We start from the raw sequence: 25,382 nt of genomic DNA, 5'->3' as shown, positions 1-25,382 counted from the left end.
ATGCTAACCCAAACCTTTACCAATCAAACAAAAATATTTATCAGTTTATCGGCAATGTCTGGTGGCATTGCATCATCTAGTTGATTTTAAAATAATATCTGACACAAGATGGTGGCACTGCAAAGTCAAAGGTCAAATATAGTATCTGCATGTTGTGTGCCATGTCACAATTGTGAGCCAATCTTCCTAAATCTTTGACGTCTAAAACTGCAAATTTTGAGTGATGTATGACACAGGTTACTAGAGGTAGCGTCATATCACGGACCTCATCCAAATTTACACTCCAAGGGCCAGCTCCAACTTCACTTATAGAGGACCTATTATGCTTTTTCTACTTTTCTGGCTTATAAATGTAGTTTGAATGTTGTATTCTCTTGTTAAACAGATCATGAGGATTGCGCATTTGGAAATGGGCCCTGAAAGAAGTTTGGGATGGCTCAAAACACTCTCTTGGGCGTTGGTAAAACTGCCCCTTTGTGTCAGAGGAGCTGACTTCCGTATTTGGTTGAGAAAAAATATTTTCACATGGGACTTTTTTTGTGTACATGAATGTGAAATATCCGCCAAACTATTGTTGGAGCCAGAAGCAGTGCGCTTTCACCGAGAGAGGTGCATTAATTTCAGACACAGCTTTCCTGTAAAATCAAGGGAGAGTGGGCCTTTTCTGTAGTCAGCCCAGAGCTGTGGAACGTTTAGCCCCCACAGTTTAATGTCTCATGTTAAAACCCACTTCTATTCTCTGGCTTTTAACTCCTTGTGACTTTTATTTGATTTGGATTTACCGATTTTTGTATTTTATTATTTATTGTTGTTTGAGTATATTGATTTTTGATGTATTGTTTTTTATCTGATCAATTTGCATTTTTATTGTTTTTACTTTTACTTGTTGTTGTACAACTTTGTACAGCACTGTGTTAGAAATGTGCTCTATAAATAAAGTGCATTGGATAATAGTGCCTGTCACCGCTCTACCAGGTCCAGCTCTCAACAGGGATTATTTTTCCGTCATGGCAAGAACGAAGATAACTGACACGAACATGATAAATTCTCTTCCCCGACAGCTTTGTCTCTCTGTGAAGGGTGCCCAACTCTGGTAGATTGAGAGGAAGTCAGCAATGAACTGCATTGTAGGTACTTGATTGAAATAAACCTTGATGGCTCAGAAACATCGCCTTCCAAAAGTGGCACAGTGGCACGCCACAATCACACCACGTCGCTGCTGATGTAAAATGTTACACTTGGCGAGAGGCTAAATAGAAGCTCACACCGCAACATTTGGTAAGATTTGTTCCCCCCCGTGCATGGGTTTTCTCTGGGTAGTCCAGTTTCCTCCTACATTCCAAAAACATGTTAGGTTAATTGGCGATTGTAAATTGTATGGTATGAATGTGAGTGTGAATAGTTGTTTGTCTATATGTTCCCTGTGATTGGCTGGTGACCAGTCCAGGGTGTACCCCGCCTCTTGCCCAAAAACAGCTGGGATAGGCTCCAGCATACCCCCACTGCCCTAGCCAGGATAAGCGGCATAGAAATTGGATAGACTTTACTTGAAAAAATTATGCAAACACGCTGCCTCACAAAACTTAGATAAATTACATCGGATTTAATTCATTATTGTGAGTGGGTAGTACTAATTAAACTAAATAATTTGATTCTAGGTTTTTTTCAATAATCATTCATTCATTCATTTTCTACCGCTTATCCTCACGAGGGTCGTGGGGGTGCTGGAGCCTATCCCAGCTGTCTTTGGTCGAGAGGCGGGCACACCCTGGCCTGGTCGCCAGCCAATCACAGGGCACATAACAACCATTCACACTCACATTCATACCTATGGACAATTTGGAGTCACCAATTAACCTAGCATGTTTTTGGAATGTGGGATGAAGGTGGAGTCCCCGGAGAAAACCCACGCATGCACGAGGAGAACATGCAAACTCCACACAGAGATGGCCGAGGGTGGAATCGAACTCGGATCTCCTAGCTGTGTGTCCTGCACGCTAACCACTCACCCCGATACTCAAATGATCTTATCTTATATTTTTTATTATATTTTATATTTTTTTATTTATTTATTTTTTTATTAGAGTGACTTGTTTATTTTGAGTATGGAGTACTCAAATTAACTTGAATTAATTACATTGTAGTGAGTTTTTTATTGTGAGCTTGCAGTACTCAAGAGATATCTCAATTCGCTTTAGTGTTGCTCAGCCATCATATTCAGGTCAACATAATCTAATCTATTACATAATTTACAAAGAAGACCCATAAAACAGATTGCATTGTTCTTTTCAAAAGTGGTTTCCTATAATCAAGTGTAACTTTCAAAATAAAATGTCTAAAGTAACTATACGTAAAGGACTGCTCTCGTGTAAAAAAATATCAGTTTTTCAATGTTTTGTCAACTTTTCTGTTGAAAAAAAAGGTTATAGGCAACCATCCTACGAGAACAGTACACAGTGCAGTTCATTAAAGTTAATGTTATTTTAAACAATACAAATACATGAATTATTTAACATGAAAAACCTTAGTGGCCATTGCCATTCCAGCAAGAAGTTATTTTAATACGTAATATGCTTCGAGAAACTCTCTTGATCACTAAATAATTCACTTTAATCACTAACAATTTTTAGCCCAATCAATTCTAAAAATGAAAAGTTTCATCCAAACCTTTATTGAGGAATATGAACAAGGAATCTTTCTTCAAGCTTCAAGCTTTCAAATTCATTCATTCATTCATTTTCTACTGCTTATCCTCACAAGGGTCGCGGGGGCTCGAGCCTATCCTAGATGTTTTTGGGTGCGAGGCGGGGTACACCCTGCACTGATTGCGAGCCAATCACAGGGCACACATAGACAAACAACCATTCACAGCCACATTCATACCTATGGACAATTTGGAGTTAATTAACCTTTTTGGAATGTGGGAGGAAGCTGGAGTATGTTTGGGAAGTATCATATGATGATATATAAATGATATAAAATTTTAATTCAGCGGAGTCTTGTAACTTTGCACTTTTCCTTTCATGAGCAATGGAACAGGAAAACGAAGCAAGCAACGGTCTTTGGGTTGTGGCAGGAATTTTGTGGAGTCGTGCAGCCGGGGCTGTTTCAGCTGACATGCCTCATGTTTGAGTTTGTGCCAAGATTTAGGATTTCTCCTAAGATGTCCTGGTCTCCCAACATTATATCACTTTTCTCATCATTTTACAACTGTGCCTTATTCTCGTTAGTTGACAGCTTAATTGTTTTCAATTGTTAATTGTTATTCTTAATTGTTGCAACGTTTTCTCCTATCTACTTGCTTGTCTCCCCAAATGCACCATTAGCATCACTTCGCTCCCATCGGCTGACATGTCTTGCCTTGTTGTCTGTTTGGTGTTGGTGCAACAACTCTGAAAATAGCAGATATGGTGTCGTCAAAAAAAGAAAACTCAAGCTTGTCATCTTCGCTAAGTGACACCGCCCGCTGATGCCATGGCAACACAAGGAATTCAAACTCAGTCAATCCAAAGATGAATTGGGCCCTTGATGTTGGCTGCTTTCTAACAAAAGACAGCACAGGGAGGGACATGAAGGACAAAACTCTTTCACATTAGCAATGGCTTGAGGACCCTCTACTCACTCTACACTCTACATTCAATCTACAAAGAAACAGGAAGGAAAGATAGCAGCCATGTTGCAGATTCAAGTTATTGAAATCTAACAGCAATTTTACCCAACAAGAAGAGCCTAAACAATTTGATGCAAACACAAGCAGCTGTAGTGGCACTGCCAGAGGGAAAATGAGTTGCCATTGTGTCATTTCCCTCCATTATCACTTAATTCCACCTGGAAAACAAAATACTCATTATAAAGTTTTTTGTGTCTTTTATTAGATTACCAAAGTTAACAGGTGGAAACTCAGAAGAAAAGAGTTCAATGTGTTTTATAATTCTTGTACAGTATTTTCTTAAACAATTTTTTTTAACCGACCCATATAGTTCTTTTCCATACCTGACAGCTTCGACCGTGTCATGCCATCTGATTCATGTGGATGTTTCCGCTGTCTTCCTGTCAATGAAGGCAGGGCCACAGCACTCATATTGCCACAAAAAAAGACTTTTTAAAAGTTCTCTTGTACTGATTACATTGTATTGTAGTATGTTATTGTAGTCGGCCATTTTCATCTATTTATTCATCTTCTTCCTACTTGTTCTGATTCTGCCTCATTTTATGTCTGATAACTATTCAATTTCTTAACCAATTCAAACAAATCCAACATCAAAATGTTCAGCTCACTCAGAATAAGTTGTCTACCTATTTAGACTTTTCAAAATAATCCAACATTTGGTGTAATTTCATATTTTCGTTATAAACAAGTATCCGGTTCATCGCTAATAAATACACACATTATATTTAAATACACTCTGTGTATCTACTTGTGTACATGGAATGACTAAAAAAGCAAATACAGAACACCAGTGAATTATTGGTAACGGTATAGGCCGATTTCACTCATGAATGATCAGTATTGGCTTTATAAAACGGCAATTGTAACATACCTAATTAATATAATAATACTAAAGCTACTACTAATAATATTTTACTGTACATACAGTGTATGACTTTTAAATTATTTCTTTTCAACCAGAAGATGATTAGATGATACCGACTGCAAACTATAAGCACAATAAACATTTCAAACATATATGAATATTTCCCTGACACAATAGGTCAAATTCTAATATGAGATTATTGACCTCATATATTGCACCTAATATTGTGGCCATGAAGGTATATACAGTAAGAGCATCAGTCTGTACAGCCTGGGATCTCGCCTAACTTAGAAATGAATAAAGATTTTCCGGCCCTTATCCTGCTTTCTCCCTAATGAGGTGTATAGAGACCACTATTCTTTGTGGACCAATGTCACCTTCATAATCCAAGATTTGGACTTCAAGAAGTGGAGGGGAGTGCAGGACCCTCAGTGGGATTACAGGCCGGATTGTCTGTGGTGTGGTCTGTCGTCTGTCTGCACCCGAAAAAAGCACAGTGAGCCCGGAGATCATTTTGGCCTTTAGTTTAGCTGCTAATCTGTAGTGCGTGGTCCTGTCTGAGCTGTGTACAGCTGGCCCAGAAGCAGACAGTTCTATCTATGTGAGCATAATGAGTGGCATAGATGAGGGTATTTTTACAAGTGTTGCTGTGGGACAAGCCTAGGATGAAATGCTGCTTTACAAAGAGATTTTGGAATAGGATGAGGAAGATGACTTTTGGTTAAAGAAGGAACATGATGATGAATAATACAGCCCTCCAAAATACAAGCACATCAAAGAAAACACTGAAAGATAATTTCCAAAAGATAATTTCCAATCCTTCAGGGATACAATCTGATTTTGCAATTAATTGTTTGGTTAAACTGGTGCTCCTGGGAGTGAGCACAAAAGGCAAAAAGGAGCAGGAAATTTCCCAAGACGGCCTTCCAAACCAGATTCTGTTTATCTCCCATCCGTATAAACAGGCGTCGCTTATCTCCAGTATTTCTGACGTCTGGCGCATATTTCCAATGTGCTTTAACCTTAATCCGTGCGTCTGGGCCCAGCCGATGCACATGCTACTTCCTGTCACCGTTCGTCTTTTATTCCTGTTTTGTTGTGACTTCTTTGTGAGTTCATTTTATGGTCATACTGTTTATACTCTGTTTAACCACATAATGTGCTTTGCAATTAAAACTAAATACATATACCGTATTTTCCGGACTATAAGTCTCACTTTTTTTCATAGGTTGGCTGTTCCTGCGACTTATACTCCAGAGCGACTTATAAATGAAAAAACTATTCATGTTACGTAAACACTGGACACCTTTTCTGTTCATGTTTATTTTTTGTGTAGCTGAATAACCATTGTGTTAGCATATCTTACACTTATTCAACCTGTTCTTGATTCTTTTATTGTTAGATCTTGCCTTCCAAGAGGTCTGTTTTGGTCAAGTAGTTTATAAAATAAATTACCCGCAAAAAGTGCGACTTATACTCCAGTGCGACTTATGTATGTTTTTTTCTACCTAATTGTGCATTTTTGGCCTTGTGCGACTTGTACTCCGGAGCGATTTATAGTCCAGAAAATACGGTATTATGGTGTGCACAGTATGCAAATATTTGTGCACTGGTGTTGTTGCTGGCTGGTATATGCTACAAATTTACTTTCCACACAAAATTGATATGTTAATATTAGGTGATTCAAACACATCATACTGGATAGACTAATTATAACAATTATACAATGTGTACAAGTGCACAATGTAATTAGATGATGCGATGTCAGCCGACATTGCTTGTGAATTCTAAAAAGTTGAAGACAAACTGAAATGCTTTGGAAAGGTGCGAAAATAGAAATTTTGAATGAACACTGGAGCAGTTTGGAAGCTGAAGCTAAAATGCTGTGGAAATATGCTAAAATGTATAATGACTTATGGAGACTTTTGATGTGAGAGCAGCTTGATGGTGCTGCAGCAGGAGCCCCTAACAAACCTACTGCAGCTTCCTCCTGTTTGACCAATCCAACCACTTCTCACCGGCCTCTGCTGGGCCCCTCCAGCTGCTGCCTTCTGAGCCGCAGATGCAGTCGGCCCCCTCTTCTGATGCCGGCACTCGTCTGTTAGCTTTGCACCACTGCTGAAAACAGTACACACAATGCTTGTTTTAAGCGCGGCACACATGCTCACTCGGCACCCAAATGCTGCACCAATCTAAAGCTTTTTAAAGTGCTATAGGCCGGATGCTGCAATGGGGCGGAGCTGATTGGTGGAGGCAATCTGCATTATAAAGCAAGTATTGGCCGATATCTATACCGTGCTTGGCCCATCACACAGCCACCAGTTTATTTACTACAGCCACCTGCCTGGCATCCCGCCCTGCTGATAGAAACGTGTGTCGCAGGCTATGACGCAAATCTTTGTTGACAGAAATAATGAATATTTACTCTTCTATTTACTCTTCACATTTTTACAGCATTGGAAAACGTTTAGAATGTTTGTGTCGTTTGTCCTCCAACAGAAACCATAAAATGAAAAAAAACTAATCATGCTGTTTATTTTTCAGTTTTTCCACACAAAACAATTTCTCCTCCTTTGGTCGGACTCATATAATGATTTCAACACCATACCGCTGAGATTTGAGGGTGAGGGGGTGGGTGGTTTTGTTCTAATGGATAGTCCAAAGTGGTACCAGGCAGGCGGGTTACAAGAACAAATGGTGCTGGGAAACCACAGAGTAATCCTTACAGGCACAAATGTATGTATTGGTAAGATGGCACTTCTCCTCTAGGGCAGCTCTGGTTACCACACTGGTGCTGATACAAGTTCCAGACGGCACAACATCTCTTCCATACGTGGCAGGTTTCGCCCATATCGAAACATCATAAGGTCAGACATATAGGTATTATAAAAGGAGGATATAAAAGAATACAAATAGCGATAGACCTTGAAATCAAACATACTTATGGGGTAATCTTTGGATCACATTTAAAAGAAACTAATTCCAGCTCAATCCTAATGATTTCTTCTCAATTTTGTAGGACAAGAATCTGTGAAAATCCTCAGGTCATTGAGCTTTCTCATTTTACCCGACAAGCCCAAAAGTGTGTCAGCATTACTGCACAAATTTACGATTTAGAGAAACAGCTGTCATCATCATCATTGTCATCATCTTCTAGGTCTAAATTCTCTGTCTGCCACATTTTATTTGAAGTTAGCGAAAACCAAGTTGGTTTCAAACAGCGCTAAGTAGCACCCTTTTTGGGAAGAGGATTTGCGATGACTCTGTCAGCACATATATGTCAACTCGGATTAATACTCACCCTTTCCTATCAGATTAGGATGAAGCACTAGGACAAAGCAGAATAAAAGATTAAGAGAGGAGACAATTGTCTTATAAACCTGTTAGACAAAGTTTACCTAAGAGATGTTCCCCCTTTTCTTGTAGGTCACAGAGTATTCTGTTATGATGTAAAATGTCTTGACAAGAGGTGTTCAATATCTATCAATTTCAGTTTGAGCTGTGGAATTTTGAGGAATGATGATACAGCTCCCAAATAACTGCCAAGATGGCAACATGATGACCTCACTGAAAACGGTGATCATGTCCAAATTGTGTCCAAATACTGATACTTGTGCACATTATGCCCCTCCACCTTCCGCTTGAGCAGTGATTCTCAACTAGTGGGTCATTGAGCCCTTTTCAGTAGGTCATGGAGTCTTTGCCTCCCCCCGCCCCCCAAAACTTATATAGCCCAATGTCCATGAATGCACCTCATGGCTGTGCTATTTGCATGCTAGACCATCATGAGGTCTTTAGTCGGGAGATCTTGGTTCATAGTTCTGTTGGAATATCTTTCCCCTCAAAATCTGCTCATCTGCTTGATAAAACCACTCCACTCTATGGGTCTATCTTTTATTATCACTATATTGTATTATTCAGCTGCTTTGTTTTGTTGTCCAATGATTGCTGCCAAAGTGGATATGTGTGCAATCTGGCTGCCAGGTGTTTATTTTCCCTTGTCTTTTCTCTCCTCCCCAACTTTCAAACAAAAGCAAGCCACACTTACAATTGCCTGGAGGGATGTGTGGTAACAACAATTCCCCAGTCGGGAGCCTGGCAGTTATTACACAGGCCTCTTCCATGGGCCATAATTGCAGTGGGAGCGGCTTAGTGACTGAGCAGACTGCTTGCCTTGCCACCAGGGAGACTGGCTTCATCAATTCTGGCAGCCTTAGGTAAATGAGGGCATTTTGGCTGAGGTGTTAAATAAAGGTTGAATGTTGGGGTGGTTCACACAGTAGCTCATTTTCAGGTTGACCTTTGCCCACCCAGATAAACATACTAAATATTCTCAAGTTAAAATAGTCATTGTGACTAGGATGTCATATCTGCAGCAGCTGACCTTACTTAACTTGCATATGGTGTCATCTGTCACAACATCACCACAGTTTATATATATTTGTTTAGTTTATTGTATTTATATACAGTAATAATTTCTTTTCTGTCTGCTAAAAACAGCTTAGAGCGTTTTGCTACTTAGCTCGTTAGCTAAGAAATGTGCAAGACGGCCAATTACATGAAGTGGTACTTTATTTATGATAAGTGGTATCATTCAGGATTGCTTTTCATCCCTTGCAAATAGGTAGTTATTAAAAAACAAACATTTGGGCAGACAGTCTTTTGTTTCCCTTTTTTTTGTGAAACAATTTTTGTACTTTTTGACACAAACCTGAATTTAATTTGATGCATGTTTTAGAGTAATACGGATACATGAGAAATAAACTGTTGATGATTTCATCTTGTTTGTAATAATTAAGAATTACTCCAAAATAACAAAATTAACCAAATAAAATGTGACAAAAATGTCAATGTGGTAAAAAGTCACATTTGGGGTCCAGAGACCGGCACAGCATGTAAACAAGAATAGAACTTCAATAGGTTTGGTAAGCGATCGATTGGCAACCCTACATGATACAGCAGACATGCAGGATTTTTCACTGTATGCCGATCGTTTTTTGTGATCGCCTTGGAAGGCCGTTTATCAACATATGCCAATCACATGTTTTTCATGGAAATCAGCCGATCTCGATCGGTGGCCGATCGATTGGAGCATCTCGAAGAATGACACTATTTAATTGAAAACCTTGGTCCAACCTACTTCATTTTAATATTCAAAGAACACAGAAATAGAGTGCGTCTATAACAACAGGGAATGGCATTTATTCATTTATTATATTGTTGTTGACTAAAACTCAACAATACATGACACTTGAATCACCCACTTTGGCCAGTGTTTATTATGTTTTTTCCTGTATAGTGGATTCTATCAGCTGAATTATCATAGACAAGGGCATCACTGGTACGTTTTCATTTATGCAGAATGATTCTCAAGAGCCATTTGGATGCAGCTCAAGCATCTTATGAATCATGTCTGCTGAAGAAAGCGCTCCAAACATGCATCTTTGGAAAACAGGTGGAATCCCCACCTATCAAAATGCATCTGACACAAGCCTCTTGTTGTAGAAATGTTATACACCAAATATTGTAATTATTGTATTGTATTTAAATATAAAGGAAATGTTAAATTACATTAAATAGAATTGGACTTAAAGGTCAGCCATACCCATGTGAACATTAATGGATCTGTGTTTTATTGCAGTGCTTGAACCATCACGGCAGCGCCATCTGTCAGGGCTAATTGACGTGATGAGGAGCTATTACAGTATCGATCGACCTGGCCGACTGACACTGGCTCATCGTAGGCCTGCATCGACCTTACTAAGTGAGTCCATACACCACCTAGGGTCAAGCAAATGTTAAGGGGATATTACAAGTTGGATCTCATATTCAGGTTGAGGTGAAGGCCCCTGAAGCAGCTTTTCAGAAAAAAAAGAAAATAAACTAAATTAAAAGACAAAAAGCAAGCTTGAAATACCCGTAACAACATTGTGCTTCGAGGATAATATTTATAACCTTGAAGTGTGTATTTAATCTAATGTTACATAGCTTAGTAATCATAGCAATAAATTATCATAAAATAGACTTCTTGACTTTTTACATATCTGGCAAATATACTCTCTACACCAGGGGTGCTCACACTTTTTCAGCATGCGAGCTACTTTTAAAATGACTGAGTCAAAATGATCTACCCACTACAAAAATGCAAAACATCTATTTATTTTCAAATGTATTGAGGATTATTTGTACGTACAATGTATGTTGATGTACCTTACATAACCAAATGAGCCAATATTGCAAAACACACATAATTAACTATTAACATTTTTTGTAATTACCTGAGTTTACTTTGATGACTTGCACTGAATTGAACCAGCCAGGGATGCATAGTCCGGACAGTAGCTGCTGATAGCCAGCCTCAAGCACACTTCCAAATGTTTATCAGTCATGGATAATATCCGTATCACAATATCTGTATAATATTCCATATCCGTATGGAAGTGATATGTTTTTTGCCTTTTTACTTGGTCCAGTTTTTGCCTTTTTACTTGGTCCAGCTCCTTCACTCATTTTAGTGACCATAAACTTTAGCGAGGGCTTTAAAATCTCGCAATTCGCCGACTAGCTTAGCACTTTGCATCGTTGTTTACGCATGAGCGGTGACCTAAAGGTCAAAATTCAGTTGTCATCTGATTGGTTGTCCTGTATGTCAATCAAGTAACGGGGATGGATGATAGGCTGACATCGTAAGTTCTGCTGCACTTAGAGACGTTGTTTGATTTGATTGGTCGCCCGAAGGGCAACATTCTGTTGTCATCTGAATGGCTGCCCTGTATATCAATCAAGTGACGGCATTGATGCTGGGATGATATTTTTTTAATGTCACGCCGCGATCGACCAGCGATCGACCAGCGATCGACCAGTACCACCTCCGCGATCGACCGGTAGCTCGCGATCGACTTAATGAGCACCCCTGCTCTACACCTTCTGCATGATACAATTATATAAAAAACAAAACTAGCATGAGCCTGCAGCCCGCCCTTTTAGTCCCAGCCAAAGTCATGGCCAGTCATCTGGTAAAACTTCCTGTTAAAGGGCTTGTAGAACTCCCGTAGTCTCTGCACCACATCAGGGTCAATGTTAGGATGGGTTCTACCTTTGGTTTTTCCCAGACAGTGAGGCTTGCTGTTCCCCTCCGGCCTCTTTAAGCAAGGGAAGCCCTTTGCCGGGTTAAAGTGGAAATGTTTTTCTGTGACAACCCTTCTGAGCCCGAGAAAATCCTGGACCCGCGCCACCTCTCCGGCAGGGTCACTAATGAGCCTCTCGCCGCTCACATACAGCATCTGCTCCATGGGGAAGTACTGGAGCCAGCGTTCCAGGTGCTTGGCGTACATGCCGATTTGGACGGCACTCCACGTTGCATCGATCACACCTGATGTGTTCTTAAAGGTCAGGCTCTCAAAGGACGGAATGTCTGGTTTCTTGGAGCGGGTCTGGGTGTAGTCCGAGATGGCTCGTGTGACTGGGTCACGGACGACCACAATCAGCCTTGTGTCTTTAGACATGGTATAAATACGAGCAGGGACCTCCTTGGTGATATAGTAGCTTGGTGTCTTTTCCATGGTCAGTTGGCCCTCGAATGACTTGGGCATCAGGTCCCTGCAAAGTACATTGTCATATCATTAAATGTGGGCCATACATGCAGCTTCACATTCACAATCACTGGTAATTGACTGGTGATCAATCAATTAATTTGGGATAGGCTCCAGCTACTGTGCAACCAAAACAAAAAAGAAAGCACCACCACTATCAAAAATAGAGAAAGGTCAAGCTCTGTCCTTCAAGGTACAGTTTATACCAATTCCCCCGAAGAGGTTAATTATGCAAATCTGAAAAATTTCCCAAATAATCAAACTTCAATCGTCAAACGTTTAGATTACTACCTTATTCAGGAGTCATTGAGAAGGTGCAACAGTATTTTTTTTTAAAGATTGGGTCAATACTTGGGGTGTCAGGAGTCACCCAACTCAGGAGACAAGGAACAAGATCGGGTTCAGGAAAACAAAACTAGGTTTTAATGATAATTTTAAGAAAGGTTAAACAAAAAATATTACTGAGCAAACAAACGGAATCACACAAATTGACACTAAATGATAAAATGATAGTATTGTCAACATTTTTTGATACCAAAATATAGATACATAAAAGATAGATACACAATGGATACAGATACTTCACCTTTTTTGACCGCTTGTATTTATTTTATTCCATTTATGTATTTATTTCACCTTTATTTATCCAGATTAACTTCATTGAGATTAAGAATCTCTTTTTCAAGAGGGACCTGGCCAAGAATTAATTAACAAATAAACGCAAGATGCAATCTTTCTCATTCAGCTTTTCCCTTCAGGGGTCGCCACAGCAAATCAATCTCCTCCATCCAACCCTGTCTTCTGCATCTGTCTCTCTCACACCAACTACCCTCATGTCCTCCTTCACTACATCCATAAACCTCCTCTAGGCGTCTTCCTCTACTGGTCTTCCGCTACGCCTCCTACCTGGCAGCCCTAAACGCAGCATCCTTCTACCATTATATTCACTATCTCTCCTCGGGACATGTCCGAACCATCTCAGTCTGGCCTCTTTGACTTTATCTCCAAGGCCTCCGACATGCACCTCAGCATCCTCATCTCTGCTATCTCCAGTTCTGCTTCCTGTCTTTTCCTCAGTGGCACTGTCTCGAGACCAAACAACATGGCTGGTCTTACCATAATTTGTACCTATAAAGTGTGTTATTAATAAGTTATGGTTGCCACAGTACCATTACTAATGAAACAAAACTTAACCCTTTATCTTCTAATACATCGTGTCCTTTTAAAGGTACCACCCCAACAACAAGCCATTGTATCTCCAAAGGCAGAAACATTTTAAATTGGAAGCTGTTGTACCTCTAAAATACATACAAAAGTCAAAAGAAAGTGAAGTTAGGCTTGCCAGCCGTCATTAAGAACATTAACAGTGCGTGTAAATAACGAAAACTAACATCTAGCTGTTTGCAATTGCATGTGAGCATCACATGCAATCCTAAACTGCAAGCCTAAAGGAAGACATTCATCTGCCGCCACTGCATTTAATCTACCGTGAAGCCTCAATCGTCATCCAGAACTCACATTGAAATATTCCACTCCCTTCATCGCCATACACAAAGGGCGGTTTAGCCTAGGTGGTCTTACGCTCCTTAATATCATGCCTACAAAAGACACCTCGACCTTTTCTGCGTCATTTTGATGAGATTTCTGTAACATAGCTTTTTTTCTTAGGGTTGGGTATGCAAACCTTCAGAGCTCTTTAATGCCTTAACTGTGTGTTCTTCTTGACCCTGGATTTCTCTAGTTGAGCGTAATGTAGCCTGTTAACTTCAGCCCCGACTGGGTAATGGCTAAAGTGAGACAAGGGGGATTAGATTTAAGCCAAACACACTGGAGCATTAGAGCGAGACTTGGTGGCTGACTTGTTCGTAATAAAAGAGATATATGACACAGGAACATCCAAGAACTCCACTAACTGGAGACCAAAAATGTACAAGAGAATTTGAATTAACACCATAAATTGGATGCATTGTTAAACTGGCGGCCTTTTTATTCAATGCATTTTGAGCGTTTTAATATTTTACCAGAGTGTGATGTGTTTACGGGAATCCACCCTACCAACTATCTCAAGCATGACATCTTAATATTGTAATTACTTTAATCATTCAAATGAAATGTTTTCTTAGTCAGCATTTGAGCAACAGAGAAGAGCGTGACACCGTGTCATTAAACATGATTACCGGTAATCTCATTTATGACAATGTGTTGTGACATGCTCAAGCAGCTCCAGCACCACTCACGTCAAAATCAGATACATTAATTTGTCACAAGTAGATACTATATGAAGCAAAACAAAATCTTTGTAGTAAACCCTCAGAACCTTTAATATTGATGGTATAAATTACCTTGCTATTAATGACACAAATAAACACACCTGGGCCACCTGCTACTCGGGGCCCTGGGGTCTTTATTATTATTACTGCACTTTACTCTCCCTCGGAGGCTCAGTAGTGATTGTATGTGGTGGAAAAAATTATTAAGCATGTCTGAGACTACAATCACACTATATTACCAAAACATGTGACTTGTAAATGTCAACAGAGTGTGTCTGTGAAGTAACGTACATGCAAAGTACAGAAGTACAGAAGTATGTAAATGTGGCTCCAATTTGTCGTCTTAGTCCTGGAGCATTTGTGGCAATTTCAAGGATTTTGTGCAACCAGGGTCAACATTTACCTATTATGGACCAATTATGTAAATTTTCGGCCCTTTGTATTGAGTTGCCGACTCGTATAGAGCAGCTACACACAATAAAAAGCACAGAAAGCTTTCGTCACCTTCCAGAATCTGCACCTTTTCGACCTGTATTTCCCTATAAAAAACAACAACAAAAACAGCAACAGTGGTCCATTTACATAACTGACTTGTACGCTATATTGCCAAAAGTATTTGCTCACCCATCCAAATGATCAGAATCAGGTATCCTAATGACTTGGCCTGGCCACAGATGTATAAAATCAAGCACTTAGGCATGCAGACTGTTTCTACAAATATTTGTGAAAGAATGGGCCGCTCAGTCAATTCCAGCATGGAAATACCAGCGTGTCATTGGATGCCACCTGTGCAACAAATCCAGTCGTGAAATTTCCTCGCTCCTAAATATTCCACAGTCAATTGTCAGCTTTAATATAAGAAAATGGAAGAGTTTGGGAACAACAGCAACTCAGCCACAAAGTGGTAGGCCATGTAAACTGATGGAGAGGGGAGTCAGCTGATGCTGAGGCGCATAGTGCAAAGAGGTCGCCGACACATGAAGCTCCAAACTTCATGTGGCCTTCAGATTAGCCCAAGTACAGTACACAGAGAGCTTCATGGAATGGGTTTCCTTGGTCGATCAGCTGCATCCAAGCCATGCATCACCAAGGCAATGCAAAGCGCCAGATGCAGTGGTGTAAAGCTCACCGCCACTGAACTACAGAGTAATGGAGACACGTTCTCTGGAGTGATGAATCACGCTTTTCAATCTGGCAATCTGATGGATGAGTCTGTGTTTGGAGGTTGCCAAGAGAACGGTACATTTGGGACTGCATTGTGCCGAGTGTGAAATTTGGTGGAGGAGGAATTATGGTGTGTGGTTGTTTTTCAGGAGTTGGGCTTGGCCCCTTAGTTTCAGTGAAAGGAACTTTGAATGCTACCAAAAAAAATTATACCAAAACATTTTGGACAATTCCATACCCCCAACCATGTGGGAACAGTTTGTAGTTTGTAACATCAGTGCGCGACCTCACCGATGTGCTTTTGGAAGAATGGTCAAAAATTCTGATAAACACACTCCTCAACCTTGTGGACAGCTTTCCCTGAAGAGTTGAAGCTGTAATAGCTGCGATATTATTATTGTAGCAGCTCACGTGAAAAACTATTTGTTAGGGCTGTCAAATTATTAAAATTTGTAATCATGATTAATCACCATTAACAACTATGTCTGAAATTTGCCAATTTTTACTGTATCAGAATCGTTTATTTAGACCGTGGTCCACAGTCTGCGTTTTACCCACACTCGTTCTTGTTCGCGATCAACCAATCAGCGATCATTTGACTACGATCTATCATGCCAACATCTGCCCTGCCAACATCGTCTAATTCTTCAACAACTTCTGAAGAAAAACACCAAAAACTGATGAAACGGTACCACCTAAACAAGTATTTTATTAGCGGCAGCAAATCAAATGATGGCACAGGTGAGTGAATCACATTGCTGTGACAATTTGAAGTGGTCACAATGAAACACCACCGATTAGATCCAATACCAAGTGCTGATTTTGCACAAGCTACAAAATCTAGCTGTTCCATTTCTCGGTGTATTTTTCTCACCTTTGCTTCACAAATTATTGTTTGACCATCGAGCATTTTTTTCTGGATTAAAAACACTTTACTAGTACACAAATGTGTCCATTCAATAATGTTTCATTGTGGTACACAACTTATAAAATACGGCAAGATACTGCAACTATTACATGTTATCATCAGTGTATGTATTAATGCATAATCACAGCATGGATATCAAACTATGCAAAGTTGTTAGAGGTTTATTTTTAGAGGGATTCAAACTCGAAAGTGTATCCCAATGACAACATTGTAATGAGTGAATGATGGGCAAAATTCCCCAAAAAGTGCAGTTCCCCTTTAAGACGCCCAAAACAAACCTAATTAAGTGACTCCCAAATAGATGTACTGTATGACCTCACAAAGTTACAAAAACAAATGGCTGACTCTTGCGAATGCCATTTAAAAGGTCGTTAAGGAGGAAATGTGTGCTTTCACATGGAGTTACCACTATACCTAGCGGTAAAGCTAGGTTTATACCTTAGTTTATGTGCTGTGACAATTAGTGATGTAATGATACACGGTAAAACTGTGTCTCGTTCAGTCAGCCCTGCACGAGACAATCCACCCTTATGGACTGCGGTTTTGCGATACATTTTGTACTGTGTGTGTGTATTTCAAGTTACTGCTCAGTAGAGATGAGAGTGGTGATGCAAACTATTAACTTTGCACTTCAGGTAAGGAACTTTACCAAAAATGAAGTAATCATCACCCCGGTCCAACTCTTGCACTTGCACCTTCATAAATCAGGGGTGTCCAAAGTATGGCTTCTGGGCCATTTTTAGCCTTTTTTAGCCTCTAGCTTCTTCTTTATGTCGCTGTTTATCCTAAAAATAAAGGCTGTTATTTATGAGATATAATGTATTATTCAATATTACACTAATTTGCTTAGTCACCTCAAACAAAAGCTTATGTAGCTTACAGCAGTGGGTCCCGAAGTGGAGTATCCACACCCCAACGGGTACGTCAACCGCTAGTGCGGTTTCACAGATGCAGTATGTCAAGTACGTGAATAAAAATGAAAAAACAATTAGCGCCTAACAATCTAAATTACAAGTGCGCCTGAACGCCTCACAGTGTGAGAATTCCTAGCAGCAAGGAGACAGAGCGGCAAGTTGTTCCCAGTCTGAATGATTACGTTTAATAAGTTGCCACTGAATTCAGGTTTGTAAATCTCAGCCACCCTGAGGAGACAAAAAAGTGAAGCTCAAATTAAGTCCATTCAAATTAAATAAATTCAAAGGGAAGGATGTCAACATCAGAGTGGAATAAAAGATATCACCAAGATGTCACCATGTAAAATACAGATTTTTACCCCGGAATTACTATAAAATGAATGAATCAATGATATATTTAAGTAAGTTATAATAAACATGACCTACATAGGATTGGTTTTAGCTTTAATGTAGACATTAAAGTGGCCCCACATCCTTCAATATTTCTGTATGCAATATCACTATTTTACATTTTATTTATCAGAGAATTACCTGCCAGTACCTCACAATTGCATTTTCATGCTTCATTTTCCATTTAATTATATCATATATAGTAAAAATGACAGCAATGAGCCTAAATAATTAGTCTATTCTACGTATGTCTTGGAAACTTTGAGTCCAATCCAGATGTAAATACCTGGAAATAAAAGCTGAAATGTTGCTCTCTGGTCTTATGGTCATCTATTGATCTATCAATCTATTGATCTGTATCTGGCATGTCTGCATGTCTTTTTTTCTGCATGCTGGTCTGTGTCTTTAGGATGTGTAACATCCACATTTGAGCTCAAGTGAATCGACAAAAGAATTCAGTTGCAAGAGGACCAGCTCAAACCAGGGTTTGGATTGATTACCTTCACACTAGAGTTGATTTTAATCGAACCAAGTGTGAACACACTCTTAAACTGTCCTGATGACCCCACAAAGGCTGGGAGATAGGCAAAAAGACGAAGGCAGTTACAAGAATGAGATAAAGCAATAGTAGTAGTCACTTCAAATGTCTTGAGTGTTGCAGAATCAGCAGTCGACAAGTGGCTTCGTTGTGTTGTGGCTGTTTAGTCTAGCACCCAGTCAGGTGTGTCCATTAAAGCAGCACCCAACATTTGAAACCTGCTGCCTTGTTTGCATTGACTGCTATCAGTAGAGCAGGTTCAAAGGTAGGAATTTACAACATGACTTTGTGCCTGGTTGCTGAATGATGGAGCCCTAGTAATGATTGAAGTGTGTTCCTGCTTGACAGCCAACCTCTCACAAAACAAAAAGCCTCAGCGCTATCTCACATCTTGATGAGTCCTAATTTGACACTTTGCAGCGCCAAGAGGGGTTGACTTACTGTGGGAATCGCTCAGGAAAGGATGGGAGGTGGTGGTATGTGACCACTTGGAATAATCAGAGCAAATTTTGAGTGAGACAAGTTCCAGACTCAAATCAAAAAGGGGGAAGGCAATTGGTCATATCACAGCAACACATCATCATGTACTGCATGCAGAATCTTGTTATGTGACAACAGAAGCAAAGGATAAGCATGTGTTATAATGGTTTCTGGAAAACAGGCAGCCTTGCATTTGTACATTATGGCAGAATCAGCATTGCATCAGACAGTCAGTGCTATCAGGATGACACTAGTGTGCTTCCAGGAATATACCACCAACTGTACGTGAGAACAACTACTGGAGCATATAGTACATTTACATGCACCAGAATTCTTGAAATAGTTCGGCTACATGTTACATCTAATGCTATGTGCCTCCCATATTCCGGGGGACGATTGTGGTCATTCCAGCTTTAGCTATGTGGGTAGAAGAAAAAGGATAATGACATTTGTTTATGTTCTTGTGGTTGTTGTCTGACTCTGTTCCTCAGCATCATTGAAAAAAAATTGCCATTGACCACAATGACGCCTGTTTAAAAACAAACTTTATCCTATGCAGTGAATTAGTTTTTATTTACGGATCACATTTTAATGTCGGGGCTGCACGGCGACCGAGTGGTTAGCACACAGGCCATACAACTAGGAGACCCGAGTCGATTCCACCCTCGGCCATCTCTGTGTGGAGTTCTCCCCATGCATGTGTGGGTTTTCTCCGGTTTCCGCCCACATTCCAAAAACATGCTAGGTTAATTGGCGACTCCAAATTGTCCATAGGTATGAATGTGAGTGTGAATGGTTGTTTGTCTATATGTGCCCTGTGATTGGCTGGCAGCCAGTCCAGGGTGTACCCCGCCTCTCGCCCAAAGACAGCTGGGATAGGCTCCAGCATTCCCGCGACCCTTATGAGGATAAGCGGTAGAAAATGAATGAATGAATGAATGTCGATGTCAAGCAGTGGTTCCCAAACCTTTTTTTGCAGCGCCCCTTTTTGGAGATGAAATTTGGAGATTAAATATTTAATTTCAACTGTGAATACAAAAAAATTGTTATTGTAATCAATTGTTTATTTTATTGCATATAAGCTAACTGTGCCTGAAGACATTGTTATGTTTGGACTAGGGGGCGAATGTGAACTCAAACAGCAAAAAACGCTAAATGTACTAAATGTGTTTAATTTGGAGCCAAAACAGTATTGCACAAGCTGAAGTGGTATGTGATAGGATCGCTCTTTAAGGAAATTAATCAAAAAACAAAAACAGTGAGTAAGCTTTCTAAGTGCAAGCACATAAATAATATTGGACTTTTCCCATGAGAAGATGAAAGCTGAGATCTTTGACAGACAACAAACAATAACTCGAGGACCACAGCACCAGCGGTTAAATAGAAAAGCATAACTAGACCCTTTCACGGAATGCAAAACATTCCCAATCTTCAGGCCAAATTCAGCCAGTCATTAAAAACAATTTGTTCGTTATTTGCGGCTTAATTGCTTAATGTCATGTAACACGACAGTATAGTTATTGAAAGTCACCATAACGCAGTGGTGAAATGCAATAACGTAGAGACCCTGTCATCCATCCATTTTCCTCTGCTTGTCTGGGTCCTGGTGACTTTTTACTCAGCAGTTTTGGTTATTTTTTTGACCTAATACCTAATAAAGTTGCACTGAGGTACATCATGTTAGTTGTGCAACATGCCCGAAAAGGAGCTGGAAGGAGTAGATCATATTCATAGTGGGAGGGTATGTGTACATTTGTATACAATTGCATTAAATGTTTACATTTTTCTGTTGTTTTTGATCGGATGCATCAAGGAATATAAATAAATAACAACGGTTGAAAACAGTTTAAAGGTCCTGATGCACATTACCGAGTATAGTCAAAGATTACAAATATGATGTTAAAGCATCCCTTTCCCGACAATGAAAGATCCATTCTACATTATTGTACTGTCGTGCCAGTACATCACATGCTGGTTGGGGAGTACGAACTAAAAAGCAAACAACATGGCATCAAAGAAAGCAAACAAAAGATGACTGTGGCGGATTGTTGCTTTCTGAAGTTGTTCAGACTTGCCATCAGGGAGGAGTCTCCAGTGGAGAGAAACACAGTGAGAGAGACAGTTGCCGGAAGAAGCGCAGTGTCTCTGAAGATGCTACAAAACAGTCACTTTCAGGGTTTCCAATATGCTGAAATAAGCGGTGCAGTTTCACATACTGCTTCAGGCAAAAGCCCATAGGGCTGCTACAGTGAGTTCTAAGAGAAAAAAAAGTGGTGGTGTGCGTTATCTGTGTTGTTGATCTGGTGCAATAGATTCTGTGAAAGCTGGAATCAAGTATGACATGTCTGTTATTTAAAAAAAAACTGTTGAGAAAATACTATAATAACAGACCTTAAATAAGTATCAGAGGTTCCACTGCAATGTATTGGGGCTTTGTTGGCCAAAATCTAGACATGATTCTGAAATTTAGACAAAAGTGTTGGGAACGCTATGGTTTGTATGTCTGCCATAAGTCTGTGCGGCTCCAACACCTACACAGAGGAGACAAATATTAGCAACATTAGCATTGCTATGTGAGCTACAGTGGTAATATTATAGTCATATTGTAACCGAAACATTCTAGCTGAGTCTATTTGCTGAAGAAACAAACTTCCTGTTCCCATGTCTATAGTTGACTGACGGATACGTACATGGCAGCTTTTTTTTTAAATGTGTAGCAAAGCCTTCCTTTGTAAAAGCTATCATCTAGCTAGGGCCGGGTCAGTGGCGGCATGTTCATATGGAAGGAGGTTCTATAAAATAAGGGACTCCAAAAGCAATGTAGCAAACAAGTGAAAAGAGATCATTTTTGTCATATTTGGAGCTCATGAATATGCTTTAGGGCATTCAATCATTCATTTTCTACCACTTGTCCTCACGAGGGTCGCGGGGGTGCTGGAGCCTATCCCAGCTGTCTTCGGATGAGAGGTGAGGTACACCCTGGACTGGTCGCCAGCCAATCACATTCAATCACACTCACATTCATACCTGTGGACAATTTGGAGTCACCAATTAACCTAGCATGTTTTTGAAATGTGGGAGGAAACTGGAGAAAACCAGCCACGGGGAGAACATGCAAACTCCACACAGAGATGGCAGAGGGTGGGATTGAACTCCGGTCTCCTAGCTGTGAGGTCTGCGCACTAACCACTAGACAGCCGCGCAGCCCTACTTTAGGGTAGTGGTTCTCAATTATTTTCGCACCGATTTTGAAATGCTGGTAATGTCTATTTATCTATCTGTACTGTACAGACTGAACTTGAAACTCTAACCAGCGTAACCAGCGAAATGCAACCAAACCAATATGAGAGCAGTAAAGTATACAAGCATATCAATTTGTCAAATTGGATGCTGAGTACGACAAATTCATACATGTTGGCAGGTCAGCACTAATATTGGAATCCCCCCAGTAGTTCACTGCGTTTGCCACTCCCCACCCAACTGAGAAGTACTGCTTTAGGGACACAGTTAGGACATTATTTTAGTGGTTGTAATGTTTGTGGTGGTATTTTATGGAAAGGTGGTGAGTGAGTAAGGACCTCTGATTGTCTTTAGCTGTGAAAAGTGCTGACACATTTGTTTGACGTTCCTCAAATCCAGAGCTCGCTTCCACTTCCACCATTTCACCATTGTGCTTGCTAAAGCTAAAAGTGCCTAGCCAGCAAAAACGAGCACCAGTTAAATAATGTAGCCAGGGATGAACCTCGCTCTTGGGGGAAACTTTCACCGACATCTCCCAAAGTCAAAACTTCTAAGCACAAAGTGGCTGGGACATTTGAAGCACATTTTCTTGGGCAGATCCCAGTGAATGCTCCCATTGTGGCGAACCCCTGCTGACTCTCGTCAAAGGGCACTTTCACCCCTTTTGAGCCAATTTGCATACAAAGTGAAGGCAGAGAAAACATGTTTCACACTAATTGTCTTCTTCTTTATTGTCAGGGTCAATGCAGACCCTAGGGGTTCCAGGAGTCCCCTTTCATGGAGCTCCATAATGCAGTTGTGCTTTTCTAAAGACGCACTCTGAATTTACTGCCCTCTATCTACCAGTGCATGCCAGTCAGCATCCCCCCACGGGCTTGGAGAATTAGCCTGTCCTCAGTGAGTTAGTAGGAAGGCTGCTCACTGTTCCATATATGGATCCTCAAGGGGTAAAACATGATTTGAGTAATTAAGTCACATCTCGCGAGCGGCACTTTAGGGGGAGACATAGTTAACTTTTAAAGAAAGGAGCTTGTTTCCTCATGAAGTGTGTAGCATTCGTCAATCTCTGCAAAATCGTGCGGCACTGTGGCCACCGTCCCGCTGTGTGGACCTCCAATGGCGCAGACACACCAATCACAAGCTATAAAACAGGACTCAATGCCACCACAGGAGCCCGATAGGCCCACCCAGTGAACCACTACCTCTTCCCAGGCTCCAGTAAACCGTTTGTCCGTGGAAAGTGAAGTGAAAAACACAGTATAGGTGCTCTCGGCTTCATCTCTGATGGTCTTTTGACAGGAGGAATATGGTTGTTATTGGACCTCCATTGTTGACCTCCAGAAACAAAAAGTACTGTATGTTCTAAAGCTATAATATCATATCATATAATATCATATACTACAGTAAACCTCGGATATATCGGAAATTCGCTCACAACGGACAGATAAAAAAGAACCGATTTTTCTGTAATGCATTTCCAATAAAAATTCATTGCATATATCAGATTTTTTATAACGGATTTTGCCTATTTCGGACAAAATCTCCAGTCCAATGCATTTCCATTAAATTTCCCTCGCATACAGTGCATCCGGAAAGTATTCACAGCGCATCACTTTTTCCACATTTTGTCATGTTACAGCCTCACTCCAAATGGTATTAATTTAATCTCTTACCTCAAAATTCTACACAAAATACTCCATTATGACAATGTGAAAACGTTTTTTTTTTTACTTTTTTTGAATTTATTAAAAATAGAAAACTAAGAAATCACATTTACATAAGTATTCACAGCCTTTGCCATGAAGCTCAAAATTGAGCTCAGGTGCATCTTTTTTCCACAGATCATCCTTGAGATCTTTCTACAGCTTAATTGTAGTCCACCTGCAGTAAATTCAGTTGATTGGACATGATTTGGAAAGGCACACACCTGTCTATATAAGGTCCCACAGTTGACTGTGCATGTCAGAGCACAAACACCAAGCATGAAGTCAAAAGAACTGTCTGTAGACCTGCGAGACAGGATTGTCTTGAGGCACAAATCTGGGGAAGGATACAGAAAAATTTCTGCTGCTTTGAAGGTTCCAATGAGCACAGTGGCCTCCATTATTCGTAAATGGAAGACGTTTGGAACCACCAGGACTCTTCCTAGAGCTGGCCGGCCTTCTAAACTGAGCGATCGGGGAAGAAGGGCCTTAGTCAGGGAGGTGACCAAGGCCACCAATCAGGCCTGTATGGTAGAGTGGCCAGACGAAAGCCACTCCTTAGTAAAAGGAACATGGCAGCCCGTCTGGAATTTGCCAAAAAGCACCTGAATGACTCTCAGACCATGAGAAACAAAATTCTCTGGTCTGATGAGACAAAGATTGAACTCTTTGGTGTGAATGCCAGGCGCCATGTTTGGAAGAAACCAGGCACTGCTCATCACCAGGCCAATACCATCCCTACAGTGAAGCATGGTGGTGGCAGCATCATGCTGTGGGGATGTTTTTCAGACTAGTCAGGATAGAAGGAAAAATGAATGCAGCAATATATAGAGATATCCTGGATGAAAACCTGCTCCAGAGCGCTCTTGTCCTGCTGAAAAATGAACCTTCGCCCCAGCCTGAGGTCAACGACCCGAAGCACACAGCCAAGATCTCAAAAGATTGGCTTCAGAACCACTCCGTGAATGTCCTGGAGTGGCCCAGCCAGAGTCCAGACTTGAATCCGACCGAACATCTCTGGAGAGATCTGAAAATGGCTGTGCACAGACGTCTCCCATCCAACCTGATGGAGCTTGAGACTTATTGCAAAGAAGAATGGGCAAAACTGCCTAAAGATAGGTGTGCTAAACTTGTGGGATCATATTCAAAAAGACTTGAGGCTGTAATTGCTGTCAAAGGTGGATCAACAAAGTATTAAGCAAAGGCTGTGAATACTTATGTAAATGTGATTTTTTTGTTTTCTATTTTTAATAAATTCAAAACATGTCAAAAAAAACTTTTTTCACATTGTCATAATGGAGTATTTTGTGTAGAATTTTGAGGTAAGAGATTAATTTAATACAGTTTGGAATGAGGCTGTAACATGACAAAATGTAGAAAAAGTGAAGCTCTGTGAATACTTCCCGGATGCACTGTATATCGGATGGCCGCATCGTTATGCTAATCTTGTTGATGTCACTGGCTATTGTCTTTCTCCTGGCTCCAGATTTAGGACAAATATAAAAGTGAGTGACGTCAATAATACTAGCACAGCAGTGAATGAGATCTTAACCTCACTATTGGAAATAACGTAGGCCTGACGGGTGTAACAGGGCCTAGCTTAATTAACAATTTGTTATGCTCAGAGT

The 25,382-nt window shown here is 40.4% G+C and overlaps 1 protein-coding gene and 1 long non-coding RNA gene across 3 annotated transcripts in view; one reads left to right on the top strand and one right to left on the bottom strand.

The window, feature by feature from the left end:
* Positions 1-25,382, top strand: part of LOC131103411 (uncharacterized) — a 53,421-nt gene that overhangs the window by 16,577 nt on the left and 11,462 nt on the right. For both annotated transcript variants that reach the window (XR_009119606.1, XR_009119607.1), the window contains exon 3: positions 10,177-10,299. This is a non-coding gene — a long non-coding RNA (uncharacterized LOC131103411). The remainder of the gene's footprint in view (positions 1-10,176; positions 10,300-25,382) is intronic.
* hs3st3b1a (heparan sulfate (glucosamine) 3-O-sulfotransferase 3B1a) overlaps positions 1,531-25,382 on the bottom strand; it is a 28,002-nt gene continuing 4,150 nt past the window's right edge. Inside the window, exon 2 of the mRNA XM_058049674.1 lies at positions 1,531-12,134. Within this exon, the coding sequence (XP_057905657.1) occupies positions 11,519-12,134 (616 nt within the window). The 3' untranslated portion in view covers positions 1,531-11,518. The remainder of the gene's footprint in view (positions 12,135-25,382) is intronic.

Source organism: Doryrhamphus excisus, chromosome 15 (assembly GCF_030265055.1).
Source record: "Doryrhamphus excisus isolate RoL2022-K1 chromosome 15, RoL_Dexc_1.0, whole genome shotgun sequence".
Lineage (NCBI taxonomy): Eukaryota > Metazoa > Chordata > Actinopteri > Syngnathiformes > Syngnathidae > Doryrhamphus > Doryrhamphus excisus.
Note: the sequence above shows the minus strand (reverse complement) of the source record. Positions and strands in the feature narration are given on the sequence as shown.